The sequence below is a fragment of the Citrus clementina genome, unplaced genomic scaffold (assembly GCF_000493195.1).
Source record: "Citrus clementina cultivar Clemenules unplaced genomic scaffold, Citrus_clementina_v1.0 scaffold_3, whole genome shotgun sequence".
Taxonomy (NCBI): domain Eukaryota; kingdom Viridiplantae; phylum Streptophyta; class Magnoliopsida; order Sapindales; family Rutaceae; genus Citrus; species Citrus x clementina.
Genome location: NW_006262339.1, coordinates 18,874,746 through 18,896,047, shown reverse-complemented (window position 1 = coordinate 18,896,047; position 21,302 = coordinate 18,874,746). Strand labels below are relative to the sequence as shown.

Genomic DNA, 21,302 nt, shown 5'->3' with positions numbered 1-21,302 from the left:
TGGTTAACATGTACTTGGACTCAGCAAATTAGTAGTTAGTTAAGTAGCGGATTATTTGCATTGGTTTAGGATTGTGGCTTCTATGTAAGGTAATATTTTCAAATTTTATATGTAAGGTAATATTTAAACTAGCGTCAATGTCAATAATGATCAGTTGGGATATTTTATTTGGCAACTGAATTATTATTTTGAAAAGTATCCGATCATTCAAAATACCGAAAATATGTTTAAGGAGGTTTGAGCTTTCTCAAATTAACCTATTTATCACTTGTTCTTTTTATTTTATTTGATTTCTCGCAACAGACAATTTGTGTCTGTAACAATATATAATATAGTTAAATATGTAAAGAATCTATCATGTACTCAATTAATTTAATAAAATAAGAAATTGCCAATTCGAAGGTTGTCCAATAAAAAATTTGAGAGATCTAACTTAAATTTAGAAATAAAACAGACACTTAATGATAAATTGAAAAGATAACCCTTTCCAATATATATGTTATGTTAAGTGACTTTTGGGGTTATGTTACCATGATAATGATAGGAAAATATTCCGTACATATGATAAAAATTTAAAAAGAATCTGATCATGCCAAAAATACCCTTGATACTACGGACACTAACCGAATTTAAGCATGTGATTTTTCCTCTTTGATGATCCTTTTAGAGAGCTAGTTTCCTAACATTATAGCGCCCATCTTATTATAGCCTAACCTTTTTCCCTTGGAATAGCATCATTTTTTCTTAATTTTCTGATTCATTTTTGTACTTGCATCCACTTGGGCATGCTGTTGAAACAAGTAAGCCCAGTAGGATAGCCCAATCCAAAAGATTTCTATTGAAAGAAAGCCTATAAAGTCTAAGTCATGTTCAGGTGTCAATAATAATCAGCCACGTGTGGAAATTTTTGTGACTTGACCGGGTGGAGGACAGAGCAGGAAGGAGAAAAAAACATTGATTCTTGGGGCTACTGCTAAAAAATTGGCCAATTGTTCTAATTTATTTATTTGACTTAAAATTATATGCACATTTTTCCTTTTTAATTATCTTTTCTTAATTTTAAATTTTAAATTTAAATCTCCAAAAAAAAATCTAAAATATGTAAACATAGAAACCTAATTTTCAATATATATATATATATATTGGTGCCACCATGACACTATATTCCCAATTTTTATCCTTTTCTTATCAACTATTATGAACCATTAGATTTAACATAAAATAGTTTAATGGCATAGATGGACTTAATAGGCTATTAACTCTACAATCCCTATTGTTTGCTTGCACATTAAAAAATGACAAAGTTTCAACATTTTGACACATGACTCCAGATTGTTTTAAATTTTTATACTTAAGTCCATTACCTAATTTGACTTTTTAATACTTTAATATATAGTAATCTATTTATTATTAATCATCATTATTTAACGTAGGAGAAATTTAACTGCACACTAAATAAATTGACATGTGTTACTCTGCTCTCAATATTTTGAAAATTGGTTAGTCCATCCTCATCTGTTAGGTTTTTTATTTATTTAACCATTAACCACTTTGATCATGTAAAATTTAATTATATCCTTATTCAAATTAAGGTGGGAAAAAATTAATTACCATCACAATTAGTCCCCAAAATGTATTTCTCCTTTTGGTTCTAATCATTATAAGAAATTAAAAAAAAAATGCCTACAATCACCGCTAGTTTTATTGTCATGATTACAAATAAATTGCTCAAATTTTCTACTTCAACCATCGAACATTTTAGCTGCTTCTAGGCATGAAGAATTTAAAGCCAAAATTTCTAGGTGCAATTGCATTTGCATATCCAATGAGACTACCCACTAATATTATTTTAATTTTTTATCGTTACTCTTTTCTTTTCTCTCATTTCGTCTCTCCTCTCTCTCATTTCCCCCCACTTTCCTTTATCGCCTCCCAAACATCCATTATAAAATAGATATTTTTTATTTTAAGAATTATATTTTGTACATGATGAAATAACTTTAGGGTGTGAAAAACTAAAAATTAAAGGATAAGATTATTTCAATCCATAAAAATATTTGTTATATTAGGAAAGTTTAGAAATATAAAATTTTAGATGAAAATGCATTTAAACTTTGAAGTGTAATTTTTGGGTTAGAGTAAGGAGCTAACTGCAACTTTTCATTTTATCGAAGTAAAAATACAAATGAAAGAGAGACATAGGTGGTAACTACAATTTACCAATAATCATCCCACAAAAGACAAAAGTTGGGGGTATGGTGTCACAGGGCACCACAGCCGGAACCTATATATGTATATATGAAAAAAATTAGTTTTGTAAAAAGAATAACATTTAACATTACCAATTTAACACCGTACTACGACTGACTATATTGTTGGATTAAATGAAGAAAAAAAAGGTGAATATTTGTACTAAAATTTAAAGTACGTAAAAATATTAAGTTAAATAAAAGATCTTTTAAGACTTATAACATGGGCTAAATGATAAACTGCCGATTAATGCCAAGTAGTTACGGAGAAGACCAAAGGTGTGCAAAGCTGCCCTTGTTTCCCAACCACAAATAATTAGTTGTTACGTTAGATGGATTTTGATTTATTGTGCAGATTGGGTTTGAATATGAAGCGCGTCCTATGTGATGCTACAAAATGCCTCCAAAATCTCATTCGTTCTTGACTGAGTTGACCGATGATATGAAGATGACAATTCACAACTATTTACAGCATTAGATATTTATAAGATGCTATAATTATATAGAGTACTCATATTTAATCTTGTATAACAATAACATTATAAGAGTTACTAATATGGGTCAACATACTTCATATTATTTTTTTTTTGGCATTGTTTTATTGCTACTTTAAAACAAATAGAAAGAGATCTTGACTTTATTGCTAATGGTATTGTTGCTGTGTGTGGGTGAACGTAACATAGGGGATGACTTTATTTATCAAGACCCAGAATTTACCAAGTCTTGCTCTCTCACACAGACATGATGGCTTCCTCCTCTGCTTCTTGTTCCTCCTCTTCAGCTAATATTAATCCTCAAGTAAAACATGATGTTTTTGTTAGTTTCAGAGGCAAGGACACCCGCGACAACTTTACCAGCCATCTTCATGCAGATTTGTGCAGGAAAAAAATCGAAACGTTCGTTGATGACCAACTTAAGAGAGGAGGTGAAATTTCAACATCTCTTTTGGATGCAATTGAGGGATCAAAGATTTCAATTATTATTTTTTCGGAGCGTTACGCATCTTCCAGATGGTGTCTCGATGAACTTGTAAAGATCCTCGATTGCAAGAAAAAGTACGGTCAGATTGCGATCCCAGTGTTCTATCGGGTTGATCCATCAAACGTGAGACGTCAGAAAGGCACTTTCGGAACTGAATTTTTGAAGCTTAAAAAGAATTATGAGGAGAAGTTCCAGAGGTGGAGGGTTGCCTTAACGGAAGCAGCAAGTTTATCTGGCTTTGATTCTCATGTCATCAGGTAACAATTAGTCATTGACTTGATTTTCACATGCGAAAAGATTGCTATTCCACAATTTAATTATATGTAATTATCTGGTTCGATTTTATCAAGTCCTGTACGTTGCCTACATTAATTTAGATACTGGAATTTTTAAAAAAACATATTGCCCCTTTTTGATCCATTTGAACTTAATTATTGCTATTTTTCCTATTTGACAGGCCTGAATCTAAACTCATAGAGGAGATTTCCAATGAAGTTTTGAGGTGTCTAGATGATACATTTCAAAGTGAAAACAAAAGCCTGGTTGGAGTAGAATCGTGCATTAAAAAAATTGAATCATTATTGGGTACCAGGTTCGTGGTTACTTGCAAGTTAGGAATTTGGGGCATTGGTGGTATAGGCAAGACAACAATCGCTGGAGCTCTTTTTAAAAAGTACTCTCGACATTTTGAAGGTGCTTACTTTGCTCAAAACGTTAGAGAAGCTGAAAAAACTGGCATGTCAGCTCACTTGCGACAGGAACTTCTGTCTACATTGTTGAATGATGGAAATGTAAAGATCATCCCAAATATCGGCCTCAACTTTGAAAGTAAAAGGCTTACTCGCAAGAAAGTTCTAATTGTTTTTGATGATGTTACGGATCGAAAACAAATAGAATTTCTAATTGGCGAACTAGATTCGTTTGCCTCAGGGAGTCTAATAATAATAACAACAAGAGACAAACAAGTACTTATAAACTGTTGGGCTGATAAAATTTACGAGGTGAAAGAATTAGCAGATGCTGATGCTCTTAAGCTTTTTAGTCGATGTGCCTTCAGACAAGACCATCCTGTTGCATGTTATATGGAGTTAACATACAAAATAATAAAATATGCTCAGGGAGTTCCACTGGCTCTTAAAGTTTTGGGTTTGTTTCTATCTGCAAGGCGAAAAGAGGAATGGGAAAGTGCAATAACCAAACTAGAGACAGTTCCTCACATGGAAATTCAAGATGTTTTAAAGATAAGTTATGATGGATTGGATTATGTAGAGCAAGCTATGTTTTTAGATATTGCATGTTACTTTGTAGGAGCCAATAAAGATTTTGTAATAAATTATTTTGATGCCAGTGACTTCTTCCCTGAAATAGGGTTAGGGAGACTTGTTGACAAGTCTCTGATAACTATATCGTGCAATAAGATAAGAATGCATGATTTGCTACAAGATATGGGCAGAAAAATTGATCGGGAAGCAGCCATCAACAATCCTGGAAAATGTCGTCGATTGTGGCATCACAAGGATGTTAATGAGGTTTTGTCAAAAAATTTGGTGAGGAATTATTTCTATTTTCATTTTTGTGGGATTCAGATTGGTACTTTGTCCGAAAGAACTATATTTCAATGACATAAGTGTAGTTAAGCCTCTGTTGTGGACGTCCATAATGAAGAAAATGTTGGACTTGAACTATGGCCATAGATGTGCAATACTTTTTATACATCTATAATCATAATTCAAGTTCATACATCATGTCATACTACCACATTTGTGAATTTTTTAAAAATAAAATTTAAAAATTCAAAATTCAAAATATAGTCTAAATATTTATCATTTTCTTTAGAATAATTGTTATTTGTAAATAATTTTTCTCCAAATTGTTCAATGTAACATGCTCTGCCTGCAATTTTTATGTCTTGATGTGCGTTAATTATGACTGTGTAACAGCTACTGTGGTTTGAATTATATAAATCTGATGCTAAACTTGTAGTCGCTCATTGATTGTTAGGGAACTGAAGCAATCGAGGGTATCTTGCTGGATATGTCTAAAGTCAATGAAATACACTTAAACTCCAGTACTTTCAAAAAGATGCCTAGACTGAGATTTTTAAAATTTCATGGAGAGAACAAATTTAAGATTTCTCATTTTGAAGGTGAGGCTTTCACCGAGCTAAGGTATCTTTATTGGGATGGATATCCATCAAAATCATTGCCTCCAGTTATTCGTCTAGATACTCTTATTTCACTTCAATTGCGTGAGAGCAAGGTTGAACAACTTTGGGATGGTGTCCCGGTATGTCTATTAATAGCAATATATAATTTTAAAATTTCACACATGCTATTGATGTGTGTTGGTGTCTTCCTCTGTATTTTATTATTTTTTTATCTGGCAGAATCTTGTTAACTTAAAGGAGATAGACCTCAGTTACTCCAGGCAGCTAAAGAAACTCCCAGATCTCTCGCAAGCCCGAAATCTCGAGAATCTGCTTTTAAAAGCCTGCTCAAGTTTGGTTGAGACTCACTCATCTATTCAATATTTGAGTAAACTTGTTACCCTTGATATGAGGTTATGCAAAAACCTGAATAGTCTCCCAAGCAGCCTATGTGAGTTGATTTCTCTACAAAGACTCTATCTATCGGGTTGCTCAAATCTTCGGAGAATACCAGAAAGCATCATAAATCTTTCAAAGTTGGAACTGCTGCATTTAAAGAATTGTTCAAAACTTCTATCCTTACCAGAGCTTCCATGCAATCTGCTTTCCGTGGGAGTACGTCGTTGCACATCACTAGAAGCATTGTCAAGTTTTTCATTTTTATTCTCAGCTATGTCGCCGCACAATGATCAGTATTTCAATTTGAGTGATTGCTTAAAATTGGATCAGAATGAGCTCAAAGGAATTGCAGAAGATGCTCTACAGAAAATTCAGCAGAAGGCTACTTCATGGTGGATGAAATTAAAAGAAGAGGTGCGTCTCTTTTTACATAATTTCAGTTACAATATCATTATTGATATCAACATTTAAGTCACAATTGATCTGATAGCGCTTATCTGCAATAGTCATATCCTGTTAAACATTAAAAATTAATTTGATTTGGTGCTGCCGCATCAACTAGGACTCAACTTGGAATAATAATGCTGAGATGTTCAGCATTACACTTTCAAATAATAACGTCAAAAACTCTTATTTGCATGATACAGACAGATTATAAGTATAAACCATCTTGCGGTAGTATTTATTTTCCCGGAAGTGCAATTCCAAAGTGGTTTAGATTTTCAAGTATGGGATCTTCTATAGAGTTCCCGCAGTCAGATTGGATCAATAATGAATACTTGGCCATTGCCTTTTGTGCTGTTGTTGCATTTCAAGACCATCATGATGAGGACGTGGGTTTTCAGTTGCGCTGCAGAATCCGATTCAAAATCCCCAGTCATGATTGGTATGTTAGGACAATTGATTATGTCGAGTCGGATCACTTGTTCATGGGGTACTACTTCTTCCATGGAGATAAGGGGGACAGTCGTCAAGATTTTGAGAAGGCCCTTTTCAAGATTTACTTTTATAATCATACTGGTAGAGCCATGAGGTGTTGCGGGGTAAAAAAATGTGGGATTCGTTTATTGACCGCTGGTGATGATTTTTTGGGAATCAACCTAAGATCCCAGCAAAATTTCTACTCTAATGAAGAAGAGGAACCGCACCCATTGAAACATGTGGGATTCGTTTATTGACCGCTGGTGATGATTTTGTGGGAATCAACCTAAGATCCCAGCAAAATTTCAACTCTAATGAAGAAGAGGAACCGCACCCAAAAAGATTGAAATACTCCTGCTGATGAAATTCATATTAGTCTACATCTGTTTCTTTCTCGGGCAATACTGGTACTTTAAAAGGTTGAATTGACTGGGGGTTTTTCATGCCTAAGTCGCTCACGTCCTTTCATCGAAACAAAGTGCCCGGTATAAATGGTGTGATGTAAAACACCTTTTTAAATTGTCATTTTTTTTCCTTTGCTTTTGCTTTAATTTTCTAAATGCTCAACGCCATAAATCCATGTATTCTTAATTTTCGTTTGCTGTATTGATTCCCAACCCTCTATGTCACAAGGTTTTGAATGCCAGTAATTAAGTTAAATTAAACATATTTTAAGTCCTACTTTAAATTATTGAAAAATGTATTCTAGTTTAATAGCCTTCATGTATTGAGATAATTATAAGTGTGTGCAAATCAACTGAAGTAATGGTTTATTTTGGAAAACAAAAACAAAAACAAATTATATAGCCGTGAATGAGTTAAAGAATTTGAACTGAGGGAAAAAAATTAATTCGACTCAGTGGAGCTCTAGCCCTATTGAGCCAGTTCAATGTCTGTTTAGGCCCAAACCGACACAAACAGCCCAGCTCTACAAACAATGTCTACAACGCTTGAGCATAAACATATTGCCACAAAATTTCAGATATATTTTTTCGGATCGTTGATAACTTTTATATATAATAATAAATAAATACAAACAATTCTACCATTCAGGATCATTTGCTTCATTAGTTCAAATTCGCCTTTAAAGATTTGGAAAATGAGGCAAACTCTCCCATTCTTTTGAGAAATTAGAATCCCTTAAAATTCATCTAAATCCATCTGACATTAGCTAATTATCAATTTTATTTATTATTTTGTTTATCTTTAGTGGCTGTAAATCTTAATTGTAGTAGAGATATGAATCAAGTAAAATAACTTGTATACCTCTAATGGGCAACAACTTAAAAGAATTTGACTTTTCTCAAGTATTTTCAAATAATTTTAGATTTAACATACACTTTTAAATGATTTTGGAGATGAAAATATAATTTTGAATCTACCTTTTTTTGTAAATTATTCAAAGCTGGTGGGAATAAATCACATACTTTATTGGGAGAAAATATGATTTTTAGTTGTAATTTAGAAAAGATTTTCTGAAAGTTTTAAGCCAACTGAAACAATCTAGAAAAGCTTAACACAAGTATGATATCATACCAAAACAAAATCATATAAATTTAAAATCAACTTTGAATAGGAACTTACTTAATATGCTTAAAAGATGTCTTAAGAAAGTACATTATCATGATAATATGATCATAAAAAAAGTCTTGGATGTTCAAGAGCATTAATCATTGAGAAAAGTCTTGATAACGATGTATCTTTTCATTATATATCTTTCCTGTTATTACCTATCCAAATCACAATTTTTTTTATTATTCTAAAAAATCAGGGACTAAATGAACTTTTACTCAGTTTTTTTATGTCACTTAAAAGTTAAGACAAATAATATTAGACATAATGAAAAATTTGGAAAAAAATATATATATAATGATACGCCTTACAGCTATACAAATGAGGATTATAATATGATACCCACAGTTAGGGGCTCAATTGGATATTGTTACATGGTTAAGAATTAATAAAAATCAATAAAATCTGATTATTTAATAGTGTACAATCGGAAATATTGTAAAACTTTTAAATACCTTAATCACATTTTGCAAATTAATTTAACATTATTACATCATTGTCGTCAATTATTTTCATTCCTGAAAACATCGAATTCCGAATATGATAAAAATTTGATAGTTCCACTTATATATTATGGCTATCTTAGTTTGTATGTAAAAATTTATACAAAAAAGTTTATAAGTGTAAATTATATTTTGTATCATTTTAAAGGCTAGCGTTGGTGGAACGGAATATTTTGTCATAAATTAAAATATGGTAGATTTGATTGTGATTACAGTAAGACTACATTTGCTAGTGTAATGTTGTGGCTTTTAAGCTACACTTATCATGAAATTGAAGTTCTAACATTAAAATAAAATAGAAAACTGATTTCAAAAAATATTTTTCAAAAAAATTAATTAAAAAATTAATTTTTCAACTATTAACTTATGCATCTGCTGAACTTAAATTCCAAAAAAAAAAAAACATGAGCTATAAGAGGACCGCTTTTTACCTCCGAATCTAAACCCAAAAGGGAAAAAAAAATATATGTTTAGCTTTTTAAGTTGAATCTAATATACTTGAATTAATTTTCTAGCTGTTAATTAATTAGTTAATGGGTGGCTGCTGGCTGAACCGTAAACCCGGCACCTACATATCGGCTGGTGGGTCAATTTATGATTTTGGTTTGGTCTAAGAAGAAGGTTCACATTGTCATATTCTCCTTGTATTTTGGGTTTGATAGCCCATTTAAGCCATTAATATAAATATATTTTTAATAACTTAATCTTAAAAAATAAAAGAAGAAGAAGAAGAAAAAGACAATAAATTGGCTACTTGTAAAATTCAAGTGTCGCATAACAAAATTCACTGTGGCGCATAAAATAAATTTGCAAGTTACATCAAATGTATGAAAAATTCAAGATAAATATTGACAGGAAAATTAGCATTAACTAGCTTATACAAAAGACAGATTATTATATGTATAAAACCAAAGCTCTATAGATTTGCTAGCATTTTATTAGATAAAGTAAGCTTTTGGAAGTTGGACTCTAATCTAAGTAATTAGACGACATTTGATTGCATGCCATGCCTTATTCGTGCTAATTAACGTTAGCCTTTCGGGCAAAGACAACTCTAAATAGAATCAATATAAGGTTGTTAGACAGGAAAAAGAAACATTGTAAAAAATAATATACATTACAAGAAAATACGACCGTATGTGGCTCAAGCATTATAAAAGAGAATTAACACAAATATTCATCATACTTGGTACAAGATAAATTCTTTCAATTTTAACAAGCATGCAGTGCAATCTTTTTATTATTATTATTATTATTATTAAGAAGACACAGCCGTGGGTAAAGTGCAAATCAAGGTTTTTTTCTCTACATTCTTAGAGATTCAAGCTTGGATAGCTAAACATAGAAATTTGTTTGACAACCATATGGTCAAACCGAGGGGACAAGTATGTGGTATGATCTTCAAGTTTTGAGATATGTTTAGTTTTGATTTATTTTAAATTATATTTATCCTGTTGGATGTGGTTAACATCTACTTGGGCTTAGCAAATTAGTAGTTAATTAGTTAATTATTTACATTGGTTTAGGATTGTTACTCCTATTCTTTAGTTTCAAGTTTTATCTGCAAGCTAGTACTTAAACTAGCATCAATGTCAATAACTATCGACTGAAATATTTTATTTGGCGACTTAATAGTTGTATTAGAAGGTATTTAATCCCTCAAAATATTGAAAACATGTTTATGAAGATTTTGAGTTATCTTAAATTAACTTATTTATCACTTGTTCTTTTTATTTTCTTTGATTTCTTCTTGCAGACAATTTGTGTTTATAACAACATGCAATATATTTAAGTATGTAATGGATCTATCATGTACCCAATTAATTTAATAAAATAAGAAATTACCAATTCGAACGTTTGTCCAATAAAAAATTGAGAGATTTGTTCAATTTAGAAAGAAAACAGACAATTAATAATAAATTCAAAATATAACATTTTCCAATATATATGTTTAGCGAATTTTAGGATTAGGCTTCCATAATAAAGCTCTGAAATATTGCCACATATGATAGAGCTACCAAGTTGAAGGATTATTTTAAGCATGTGATTTTTATATCACAAATACAACTCTTAATTTAGAGTGATGATAGAGATACAAATAAATTTTATGTAAACTAATGTAATATAAATTTATTGGTTGGATAAAAATATAAAATAATAAAAACAAATCATACTTGCCGAAAGGTATTGGTCCAATCAATTTAATCATCTTGCATTAATTTATGTAAGGGCTTGTAACTCAATTATCTCTAATTTATCAAAAATTTTATACGAATCTCCAATTATAGTAATTTGAAAAAGGCATAACCGATATGATGTTTGGTACCATGATTGGTTGATTCGTGTAACTTAATTCGTGCTACTTGCTACTGTGCATAAATTTTCTCGATGATGCTTTAGATAGCTCGTTCTAACATATAGTGCCCATCTTATTATAACTAACTTTTCTTTGGAATACATCATTTTATTTTCTCACTTTTCTGATTCATTTTTGTGCTTGTATCCACTTTGAGCATGCTGTTGAAACACCCAGTAAGCCCAGTAAGATAGCCCAATCCATAAGATTACTATTGAAAGAAAGCCCGTATAGTCTACCTCATGTTCAGGTGTCAATAATAATAAGCCACGTGCGGAAATTTTAGGACCTGACTGGGTGGAGGACATAATAGGAAAGAGAAGAAAATTTTGATTCTTGAGGCTATAGCTAAAAAATTGGGCAATTGTTCTAATTTATTTATTTGGCTTAAATTGATATACAAATTTTTAATTATCTTTTCTTAATTTTAAATTTTAAATCTCAAAAAAAAAAAAACTCTAAAATATTTAGACATAGAAACCTAATTTTCAGTGAGCAAACCCTAACATTATATATATATATATATGAAAAAATTAGTTTTGTAAAAAGAATAACATTTAACATTACCAATTTAACAACGTACTACTACAAGCTATACTGTTGGATAAAATGAAGAAAAAGAAGGTGAATATTTGTACTAAAATTTAAAGTACGTAAAAATAAAAGATCTTTGAGGCTTATAACATGGCCTAAATGATAAACTGCCAATTAATGCCAAATGGTTACAGAGAAGAACACAGGTGTGCACTGTGCAGAGCTGTGTTAGTTGTTACGTTAGATGGATTTTGATTTATTGTGCAGATGGGTTTGAATATGAAGCCCATCCCATGTGATGCTACAAAATGATATGCTGCAATAGGATCGAGAGCTCCTCTTTTTTCTTAAGAATCTGCACAAAATCTTAACTTTTTAACAATAATTAAATCAATGGATCAAATTAGATGTTGATATATTTTTTATGAATAACAAAACAAAAAATTAATGGACCCGACAGTATATTATTAATTGCTTTTTCTTCTCTTTCCTCCTATTTTATCTCCATAAGTAATACTATTTGATTCTCTATAATCTTTTGAGTAATGATACAGCCACAAACTCTTGTACAAACTTATTTTGTACAAATTGATGTAGCGTGATAAGATTGGTTGAATTAAATATCACTTGGCCCACATGATTTGTTTTTATTAATTTATATTTTCATTCAACCAATGAATTAATGCCACGTCAGTTTGTACAAAATAAGTTTGTACAAGAGTTTGTGGCTGTATCATTACTCTAATCTTTTATCTACATTAAACTCCTTACAATATATTAACTTTTTAATTAAGTATAAATACCATTAGCACACAAAAACAGTTAAGGAGAAATAAAATTATAATTTAACAAGCCGAAACCCATCAGTATCAATTATGAAAATACATATTAGCTGTTCATGAGTGATTTTGAGAGTGTGGAGTGAAATGATGTGAGAAGTGAACTAATGTGAGTGAAATGGTGTAAGTAAAAGAGCGAACTGGACGTGATTTTTGTGTATATTTTATGTTTTTCTTTTAAAGATATTTTAGTCAATCCACCACATAAAATGACATATCTACATAATTATAAAGTACGGAATATATCTATATAAATGCCCTCCTTTTTTGGTATATTTAATTACAAACCCCATCCTAAGCTATGCGGTCGTAGGCTTTCTAAAAATCAATTTTGATAACGAGACCAGATTTTCTAGATTTTCTATACTCCTCCATAGTTTTATTGGCAATTAAGATAGCATCCAGAATCTATCTATCTCTTGCAAAAGCACCCTGAGCAGTAGAAGCAATCTCCCTCAACACCTCCATGAACCTTAAAGAAAGCACTTTAGCAACAATCTTATAAAGATTAGTCACCGAACTAATAGGTCTGAACTCACTCAACCTCAAAAACTCATTCTTTTTTGGAATAAGACATATGAATGGAGAATTAGCAATTGCGTTCACAAAACCAAAATTGTAAAAATCTTTAAAAATATCTAATAAATCTTACTTTAAAATATCCCAACAATCTTGATATTTACTTAGTGAATGCAAGACTCTTTATTGTGCGAGTGAAGAGCATTCATGCTTCTCATTCTCAATTATTTTGCGTAACAAACTAAAAAATTTTGCATTTTCGGAATTGACAGAAATTTAAAACAATAATAAATAAATAGGGTAGTGTTTAAGAATATTGAAATGATTAATTAGCAGGTTGTATTGGGTCGACAAACTTAAACTTCAAACTAAGATAAGACATGAATACAAAAAAAAATGCCGCCTCTAATACATTGAACAACAATTTGAGAAATCAAATAATAGGAGCTTATATAAAATAATGAATAAAATTAATCTTAAAGCGTAATTTATTTAAAGTATTATCACGGATCATTGGAAGCGGATTCATAGGGTACCAGATCTGAATACCGGGCTTCAATTGGTAACCTAAACCTAAGCCCATAAATAATTATAATTATTGGGCCTGAGAGGAAGGCAAAAGAGGCCCAAAAGGTGAACAATGATGAAAAGATCTGATGGAAAGGGGGCGTGTGGTCGCAGTTGAAGCAGCCAGCTAGGAATAATTCACTCGTTATTTCTTCTCTCATTTTAGTTTTTTTGTTGCCGCTACTTCTTTGTTGGACAGATCTCTGCCAGTGCGCCCTCATCGTTGACCACAGGCTCTCCGGTCGAGCAGCTTTGCTCATCTCATCATCTCGTGAGTTCTCTTCTCGTTTTCATTTTCTCTTTCTCCGTATCTTTTTCCCGATCTAGGGTTTTTTTTATCTCGGAATTCTTACTGGAAGCACCTGTGATTGTGTCTGTAATTTAAGGTTTGAAAAATGCTTGTATAAAATTTCTAACTAAAGATGATTACATAATCAACGAGCCGATGCCTGATTGATAGGATAAATCTTATGATAAATAATGAACTTGCCGTTTTTGTGGAATTTTCTGATTTTGTTTGGGGTTTTTGCCCATTTTACTTAAATGGTTGTGCAATTTCTAGCCTCATATTCTTTTTTTATTTTTTGGTTCTGTAATTGACGGTAGTTAGAATGTGTGTGTAATTTATTGTTTCAGTGAACTAATTGATAGAGATATTAGCTGAAATGGTTGGAGGAGGAGTTATCCACCAGCTCCTGAGAAAGAGACTTCAGTCTCAGTCCACTGTAAGAATCTTTTCCCTCATGCTGCTACACATGGCGGCCTCCTGTGTTTGTTAATTTGGAGTTTTTGAAGTATCAAGTCTATTTGAGTTCATTTGTGAGTTGTATATGCTGATGCAGTCACTTCTGTGTCTTAACGAGTTTTCTTTGTTCTAATCTATTTGATCTTTGCTCACGTACTGGTTTTATTTACTGTTTCTATGTTGTGTGTGCGTCCGCCGAATGTAAAAAATGGATGACATAATGCTAAATGTTTCAGACTGTTTGCAACTTCCAAATCCTGCCTTTTGGTTATAAACTGGGAAATGTGGCATTGCATTGGGTTGTATCTCTGCAGTACTATGCTATGAAGTAAAAGACCTAATAGTTTAAGTATGTGATCATGCAGGGCTTACCAGTGTTATCCTTTTTCACGTCAAAGAAAATTCATGAAGATGCTGGATCTGTTGGTATGAAGTCCCTAAGGGCATTTGCGCTCCTTGGAGCCGGTGTTTCAGGGTTTTTAAGTTTCGCAACAATAGCTTCTGCTGATGAAGCTGAACATGGGTTGGCATGTCCCAGTTATCCTTGGCCTCACAAAGGCATTCTCAGTTCTTACGACCATGCCTCGTATGTTCTATTTCTCGGTTGTTATAGTTTGTATAAAGCTTACAATTTAACTCATTTGATAAACATGTGTAATCTTAAATGTGGGAAATTGTAATATGATTGTGTTGCATATTTTCTAACAATATTCAAAATTTATGGTATGTTACTCTTAGATGTGTGAGGTTGGTTTTGAATGTTCAGGATTCGCCGTGGTCACCAGGTCTACCAGCAAGTCTGTGCATCCTGCCATTCTATGTCACTAATATCATACCGTGATTTGGTGGGTGTCGCATATACTGAAGAGGAGACAAAGGCAATGGCTGCTGAGATTGAGGTCGTTGATGGACCTAACGATGAGGGTGAGATGTTCACCCGTCCAGGTAAACTCAGCGATCGTTTTCCTCAGCCATATTCCAATGAACAGGCAGCAAGGTTTGCTAATGGAGGGGCATATCCTCCAGATTTAAGTCTTATTACCAAAGTAAGAACTTTCTTCTGATACATATGTTTTTTGAACTTCAAAGCTGTAATTTCCTACTCTGTGAAGGTCTAAACTTTTGTGCTTTCAGGCTCGTCATGATGGTCAGAATTATGTGTTTGCTCTTCTAACTGGTTATCGTGATCCTCCTGCTGGTGTTTCGGTAATTTCTGCTCCAACCTTTCAACACAGTTTCCATATTTTTCTGTTTGTGCAATACTAATTTTATGCTTTTGTAGCAATTCTCATTTGTTATCATATGTATACACGTTTTCGGAAGTAGGGGAGGAGAGTCCAGCAAAAAAAAAGTTTTGATACTGGAATGAACATGTAGTTGCTCTTGATTTTGGTGTTTGTTAAATTGTGTCGCCGCTTCTGATATCCCTATGAGATTTAGTGGGGAAGCTGGCCTGTTCATCTTGTCTAGCTGATGTTTTCCAGATCACTTATCCATCAGATTTTGGTGTTTGTTAAATTGTGTCGCCGCTTCTGATATACCTATGAGATCTAGTGGGGAAGCTGGCCTGTTCATCTTGTCTAGCTGATGTTTTCCAGATCACTGATCCATCACTGTAATACCCAAGTGTTTTAAGACTTACAAACTGTATCTTGTTTGATACTGCATATTTCACATCGGAGTATAGTTGCGTTACTGGTAAACAAGACGATATCTGATTTCATTTAATGTTTTATGGTGACTAGTTTTCTGTGTAGTTGGCAGTAGTAGTAATTTGATTCTTTTGTTAACATAACCAAAAAAAAAAAAAAAAAGCTGATCGTTGTTTCACTTCCTGACCACGTATCTAATCTCAATTGCTACTTTAGATCAGAGAGGGATTGCACTATAATCCTTACTTTCCTGGCGGAGCAATTGCTATGCCTAAAATGCTTATTGATGGTGCTTTAGAGTATGAAGATGGTACCCCTGCAACAGAAGCTCAGGTTGGTTTTTATTCTAATAAATAATGGCCCAAGATAAGAAGAGGCTCATATTCATAAGCTTATGGTATAGATGTTTTCCTGGTGCAAAACTCAGTTTTGTTTTATGGTCTTGGTGCAGATGGGAAAAGATGTTGTGACATTTTTATCGTGGGCTGCAGAACCGGAAATGGAAGAGAGGAAGCTGGTATGTTTGCTTTTATATTATGATATCATCAGATAGTGTACATTGAATGACATTGAATGCGGGGCTTATTTCTAACTTTATGTGCCTTTATTGCAGATGGGTTTTAAATGGATATTCGTACTGTCATTGGCTTTACTTCAAGCTGGTTACTACCGGCGCCTGAGGTGGTCAGTTCTTAAGTCCCGCAAGCTGGTCCTTGATGTCGTCAACTAGCTTCCCTTCTGGAAATCAGAAATAATTGCTTGATCAGATGGTCTAGGTTTCTACTTCTTTTTTGGAAATGGAGTGACCTGAAGAATCTTTTTTTCCCCAAGTTGTGAAGAAATAAGCTACTCCATATACCCGATACATTATTTTTTGTTAGAGATTTCTTTTTGGGTGCCATATTTTCCTTGCTGAATTATCACTTCTCATAATTTGTTATTAGTGGGATTTGTAAATGCAATCCTTGAAACAGAAGGAAACAATGGTCATTGGTCAATGTACTTTACATCGGATAAAAGTCCTTTGACCTTATTCAGGGTGGTTGGCCGATCGATAGAAACAGTTTTTGATCCGCATGTTTTTGGTGTTTTAGAATGTTATGCCCCACTGAGGAAATTGAATAAAATTATGATAGATGATCCCGAAATGCCAGGCACATCTATAACACAATGTAGAGAATATGGTTTGAGGAGAATGTTGAACGTAATTTATGTCATGTTAGCCCTTTGAGGTGCACATCTTTGTTGCCTAGGAACCCTATTTTTATTGGTTTCAAGTGTAGCTTTAGCTTATGAACCACGACCATGAGTTGCATATTTAAAGCCACGACAATTTTTAGAATATGGCTTGGGTGGCAATGCTTTTCATTGCTTCTGCTGTGATGAGATGATTATATATATATCACATTTTCAATTTTAGGTATGAATTATGCTTCAACTTTTAGATGTACTAGCCATGTTTTGCACTGTTTTAGTAATCCATCTTCTGCTTTCATCGAATCAATATTTACTGCCTTTTGTTATTCCCCTACTCTATTGTGTTGCACATCCTCGGAGTCATCATGTCAGCCAGGAACAAGGATTCTCAGCCAAGTTGTCCGCCTTAGTCCTTACCCCATTCGCTATTTCGCTTCTCGCAAAATCTATAGGAGTGAAGTCAATAACCGGTAGCTGCTCATCTGATCCTACAAACCTATCACAGCAACTAATTTGAGGACAAGCAGCACAAGAGGATATCTACAATCTTCAAAGGATGGTGAGCAAAACCGCACACACTTCAGCACAATATGAAGTATTTTAAGTTTAATGAGAACCACAACAGGAAAATATGAACAAGGTATGTTAGAAGCCAAGACTGTGATCGCTGATATGAATGCAGTCCTTCGAGGAAGGCACGCTAGAGAATTTGTATTGATATCCCGTAACAGGATTTCTAAGCGAAATATTAGAAGGAAGGTCTTCCATGTTAATATAACTTATAAACCTAATTTTTTTTCTCTTTTTTTTCCCTTTTTTTTTTAATTATTCAAAACCAGCGGGAACAAATTACAAATTTTATAGGAGGTAAATACAGTTTTTAATTGTAATTTAGAAAAGATTTTCTGAAAATTTTAATATAAGCAGGGTCAACTGTCGTCGTTTGTTTTTATGTGACTCCTCTACTAATCAACAGTATCAACTAAACAACCAAGATCAATATATATATATATAGTCTCACCTTAATTTGGGCGTTTTTATTTTTTTTATTTTTTTCATGTGGATGTGTTTTTAAATTAACCCTCTTAAATTGTACTGTTTAAGAGTGTGTCCACATTAAGCATCCACACATGAGAATGATTGTATACGCGCGCGCGCGTGTGTGTCTTGATTATACACCCTTAAGATATCTAGAAAAAACTCAATACAAGTATGATACCATCTCAAAACAAAATCATATAAAATTTAAAAATCAATTTTGAATTGGACTTACTTAATATTCTTAAAAGATGTCTTGCGATGAGTATATTATCATTACAATATGATCATAGAAAAATTATTGGGTGCTCTAGAACATTTCTGATTGAGAAAAGTCTTGATCATAATGTATCTTTTCATTATATTTCATGTTACTACCTATCTATTAAAACTACAATTAAATTTTTCTTTTTTTATGACCTGATTAAATAGCCCTTTTATGGTGTAGCTAAATGCTTCGTTTCAAGGTCAGATTTAATTCTTTTTCTTCAAAAAAAAAAGGATCTTATAAAATACACTTTGACATACTTACTCTCATAAAAGATTAGATAAGAAATCTAATCCCATTAAATACGGCTACCTTTTCTCCTTTCACATTATTTTTTACTTTTACTCCTCACTATATGTTCAATATCAAATCAAATAAAAATGAAACACGTTACACAATATTTTAACTTTCAACTCCTTACAAATTGCAAAAGCCATAAAAGATAAGCTTGTATATGTGACAATGACTTGGGCAAGTGCACTCATTTTCTCCTACCAATGTCTATTGCATCTCCTCCATTCATAGTTCATGCCAAACATTTTGGAGAGGATAATTTTACTTTCTTATATGTATTATTCTATTATATGTTACAAGATAAAGGACAACTAAGTTTTGTTATGTGTCACATATTATATTATACATTTCTTATGTCATTTAAAATTTAAGACCAACAGTATTAAATACAACGAAAATTTGGAAAAATATATTGATGGAAGGGCCTTAGAGCTATAAAAATGAGGATTTTACCATGGTACCAAAGTTTGGGGCCCAATTGGGCATTGTTAAATGGTTAAAAATGAATAAAAATTACTAAAATTTAATAATTTAACGGTGCACAGATTATGACATTTGGTAAATCTTTGAAATAAAATATCGTAGTCATAGTCTACAAATCAATGCAACATTATTACATCATTGTCATCATTATCTTCAACCTTGGAATCAGTGGACTCGGAATATAGTAAAGATTTGATAGTTCCACTTATATATTATGGCATCTCAGTTTGTATGTACAAATTTATACAAGTAATTTCTAAGTGTAACTATATTTTAATTATATCATTTTAAATATTAGTATTGGTGAAACGGAATATTTTATTATAAATTAAAACATTGTAGATTTGATTGTATTTATAGCAAAGCTCTGTTTGTTGTGGTTTTTAAACTATAATTACCATGAAATAAAATAGAGAATTAACTTTGTTGACGCCGATTCTTCGTCAACTAGAAAATTAAATAAACGGGACGATATAAAAGTAAAACACAGAGAATTTACGTGATTCAGCACTTGTCCTATGTCCACGGGAATAAAAAGAGCAATCCTCACTACTCAATGAGAATTATAACAAAGGTGTCTTTTTTTTTTTTTTTCCAGCTTAGCTATTTGTCTGTGCCCTCTATGCATTAAGAGCTCTCTATTTATAATACAATTTTCGATATCCTAAGTCATTGATATTTCCTTATTCTAATTGGCTTTTACCACTTAGTTAGAACTTGATCCAAAGTCTCTATTTATCTCCTTCTCAAATTGGGTTTCGAAACTTTTGGATTTTTCTTTTGGATTTAGATAACGGGTCCTAGGATTCTTCCCTTACAACTACAATTACTTTGGCTTCATCACCTCATTCTTAATAATAAAAAGTATGACATAAGCATGATGTCATGAAGATATGTGAGCTAGAGGAAAGAGCATGACTTAAGGAAGATGTCATGAAGATATAAAAGCAAGAAGCATGATAAGTAAGATTTCATGAAGATATGAGAGCAAAAAGCATGACATAAGTAAGATGTCACGAAGACACGTGAGTTGGAAGCAAGAAACATGACATAAGCAAGATCTCATGAAGATACGTGAGATAGAAACATGTGAGCATGATGTAAGCATGAGGTTATTAACCCAAAGTAATTGCGATTATAGAAAAAGAATCAAGGACCCGTTAACTAAACCTAAAAGAAAAATTCAGAAGTTTCAAAAACCCAATTTGAGAAGGAGATAAATATAGACTTCGGATCAAGTTCTAGTTAAGTGGTAAAAGTCGATTAAAACAAAGAGATATTAATGACTTAGGATACCTAAATTTGTATTGTAAATAGAGAGCTCTTATCGCATATAGGACAGAAGCAAATAACTAGGAAAAAAAATTATTATAATTCTCATTGAATAGTAAAAATTGTTCTTTCTATTCTCATGAACGTAGGCCAAATGCTGAACCACACAAATTTTCTATATTTTACTTTTTATATCGTCCCATTTATTTAATTTTTTAATTGACCAAAAATCAGCGTCAATATTTTTTAAAAAATTAATTATAAAAAAATCCTTTGGTAATTATTAACTCACACACCCACTGAAAATTTAATCTAAAACCTGAACTATAGGACGACTACGCCTTACCACCGAAACTAAGTCCTTGCTTCCAATATATTGGCTAATTGTATAATATAATATAATTATAAACTCTATTCTCTATATCCCTAAAGTATTTCTATTAAAATTTGAGTCTTCTTTCCTACCCTTTTTTAAGATCTAAATATTTTATTTAAATAAATAGTGATATTTAAGGCTTGTTCGGTACCATTTTTGAGCCTTTGTTTTCATCATCGTTTTGAGAGTACAGGGATAATACATGTTCAAATGAGCTGGATTCAAAAAATAGATTACAAAGAAGAAATTTAGATTCAATTTTATAATTGTTAAAAGTAAGAATATGCGATTCATCTTTTGCTAGTTCTAAAAGTTGTCACAAGATTTTCTTGTCTCTGGGACAAGTCTAGTTTGTCTTGTCTTTAGGGCAAGTTTATTCTCACTAAGTGCA

The 21,302-nt window shown here is 32.2% G+C and overlaps 2 protein-coding genes across 4 annotated transcripts; both read left to right on the top strand.

Moving 5' to 3' along the window:
* The first annotated feature begins 2,890 nt into the window (after nt 1–2,890).
* LOC18047119 (disease resistance-like protein DSC1) lies at nt 2,891–7,360 on the top strand. 2 transcript variants are annotated; one of them, XM_024189058.1, is made up of 6 exons: nt 2,891–3,487; nt 3,688–4,777; nt 5,232–5,516; nt 5,617–6,189; nt 6,423–6,826; nt 6,934–7,360. In XM_024189058.1, the coding sequence occupies exons 1-6, from the start codon at nt 2,991–2,993 to the stop codon at nt 7,055–7,057; spliced, it is 2,973 nt and encodes a 990-aa protein (XP_024044826.1). In that variant the 5' UTR covers nt 2,891–2,990; the 3' UTR covers nt 7,058–7,360. The 2 variants fall into 2 exon arrangements, with proteins under 2 accessions (XP_024044826.1, XP_006441508.2); XM_006441445.2 differs by having other exon boundaries at nt 6,423–7,045.
* A 6,340-nt stretch (nt 7,361–13,700) lies between these two features.
* LOC18047117 (cytochrome c1-2, heme protein, mitochondrial) lies at nt 13,701–17,128 on the top strand. 2 transcript variants are annotated; one of them, XM_006441443.2, is made up of 8 exons: nt 13,701–13,857; nt 14,223–14,311; nt 14,697–14,917; nt 15,098–15,377; nt 15,466–15,537; nt 16,200–16,316; nt 16,435–16,500; nt 16,597–17,128. In XM_006441443.2, the coding sequence occupies exons 2-8, from the start codon at nt 14,252–14,254 to the stop codon at nt 16,711–16,713; spliced, it is 933 nt and encodes a 310-aa protein (XP_006441506.1). In that variant the 5' UTR covers nt 13,701–13,857; nt 14,223–14,251; the 3' UTR covers nt 16,714–17,128. The 2 variants fall into 2 exon arrangements, with proteins under 2 accessions (XP_006441506.1, XP_024044595.1); XM_024188827.1 differs by lacking the exon at nt 14,223–14,311.
* Nucleotides 17,129–21,302: the final 4,174 nt, after the last annotated feature.

Bases quoted from the DNA above. Each gene is read 5' to 3' on its own strand.
- LOC18047117 (XM_006441443.2), top strand. From the start codon at position 14,252: ATGGTTGGAGGAGGAGTTATCCACCAGCTCCTGAGAAAGAGACTTCAG. The intron at 15,378-15,465 runs GTAAGAACTTTC...TTGTGCTTTCAG, and splicing joins ATTTAAGTCTTATTACCAAA to GCTCGTCATGATGGTCAGAA. The intron at 15,538-16,199 runs GTAATTTCTGCT...TTGCTACTTTAG, and splicing joins ATCCTCCTGCTGGTGTTTCG to ATCAGAGAGGGATTGCACTA.
- LOC18047119 (XM_006441445.2), top strand. From the start codon at position 2,991: ATGATGGCTTCCTCCTCTGCTTCTTGTTCCTCCTCTTCAGCTAATATT. The intron at 3,488-3,687 runs GTAACAATTAGT...CCTATTTGACAG, and splicing joins TTTGATTCTCATGTCATCAG to GCCTGAATCTAAACTCATAG. The intron at 4,778-5,231 runs GTGAGGAATTAT...ATTGATTGTTAG, and splicing joins AGGTTTTGTCAAAAAATTTG to GGAACTGAAGCAATCGAGGG.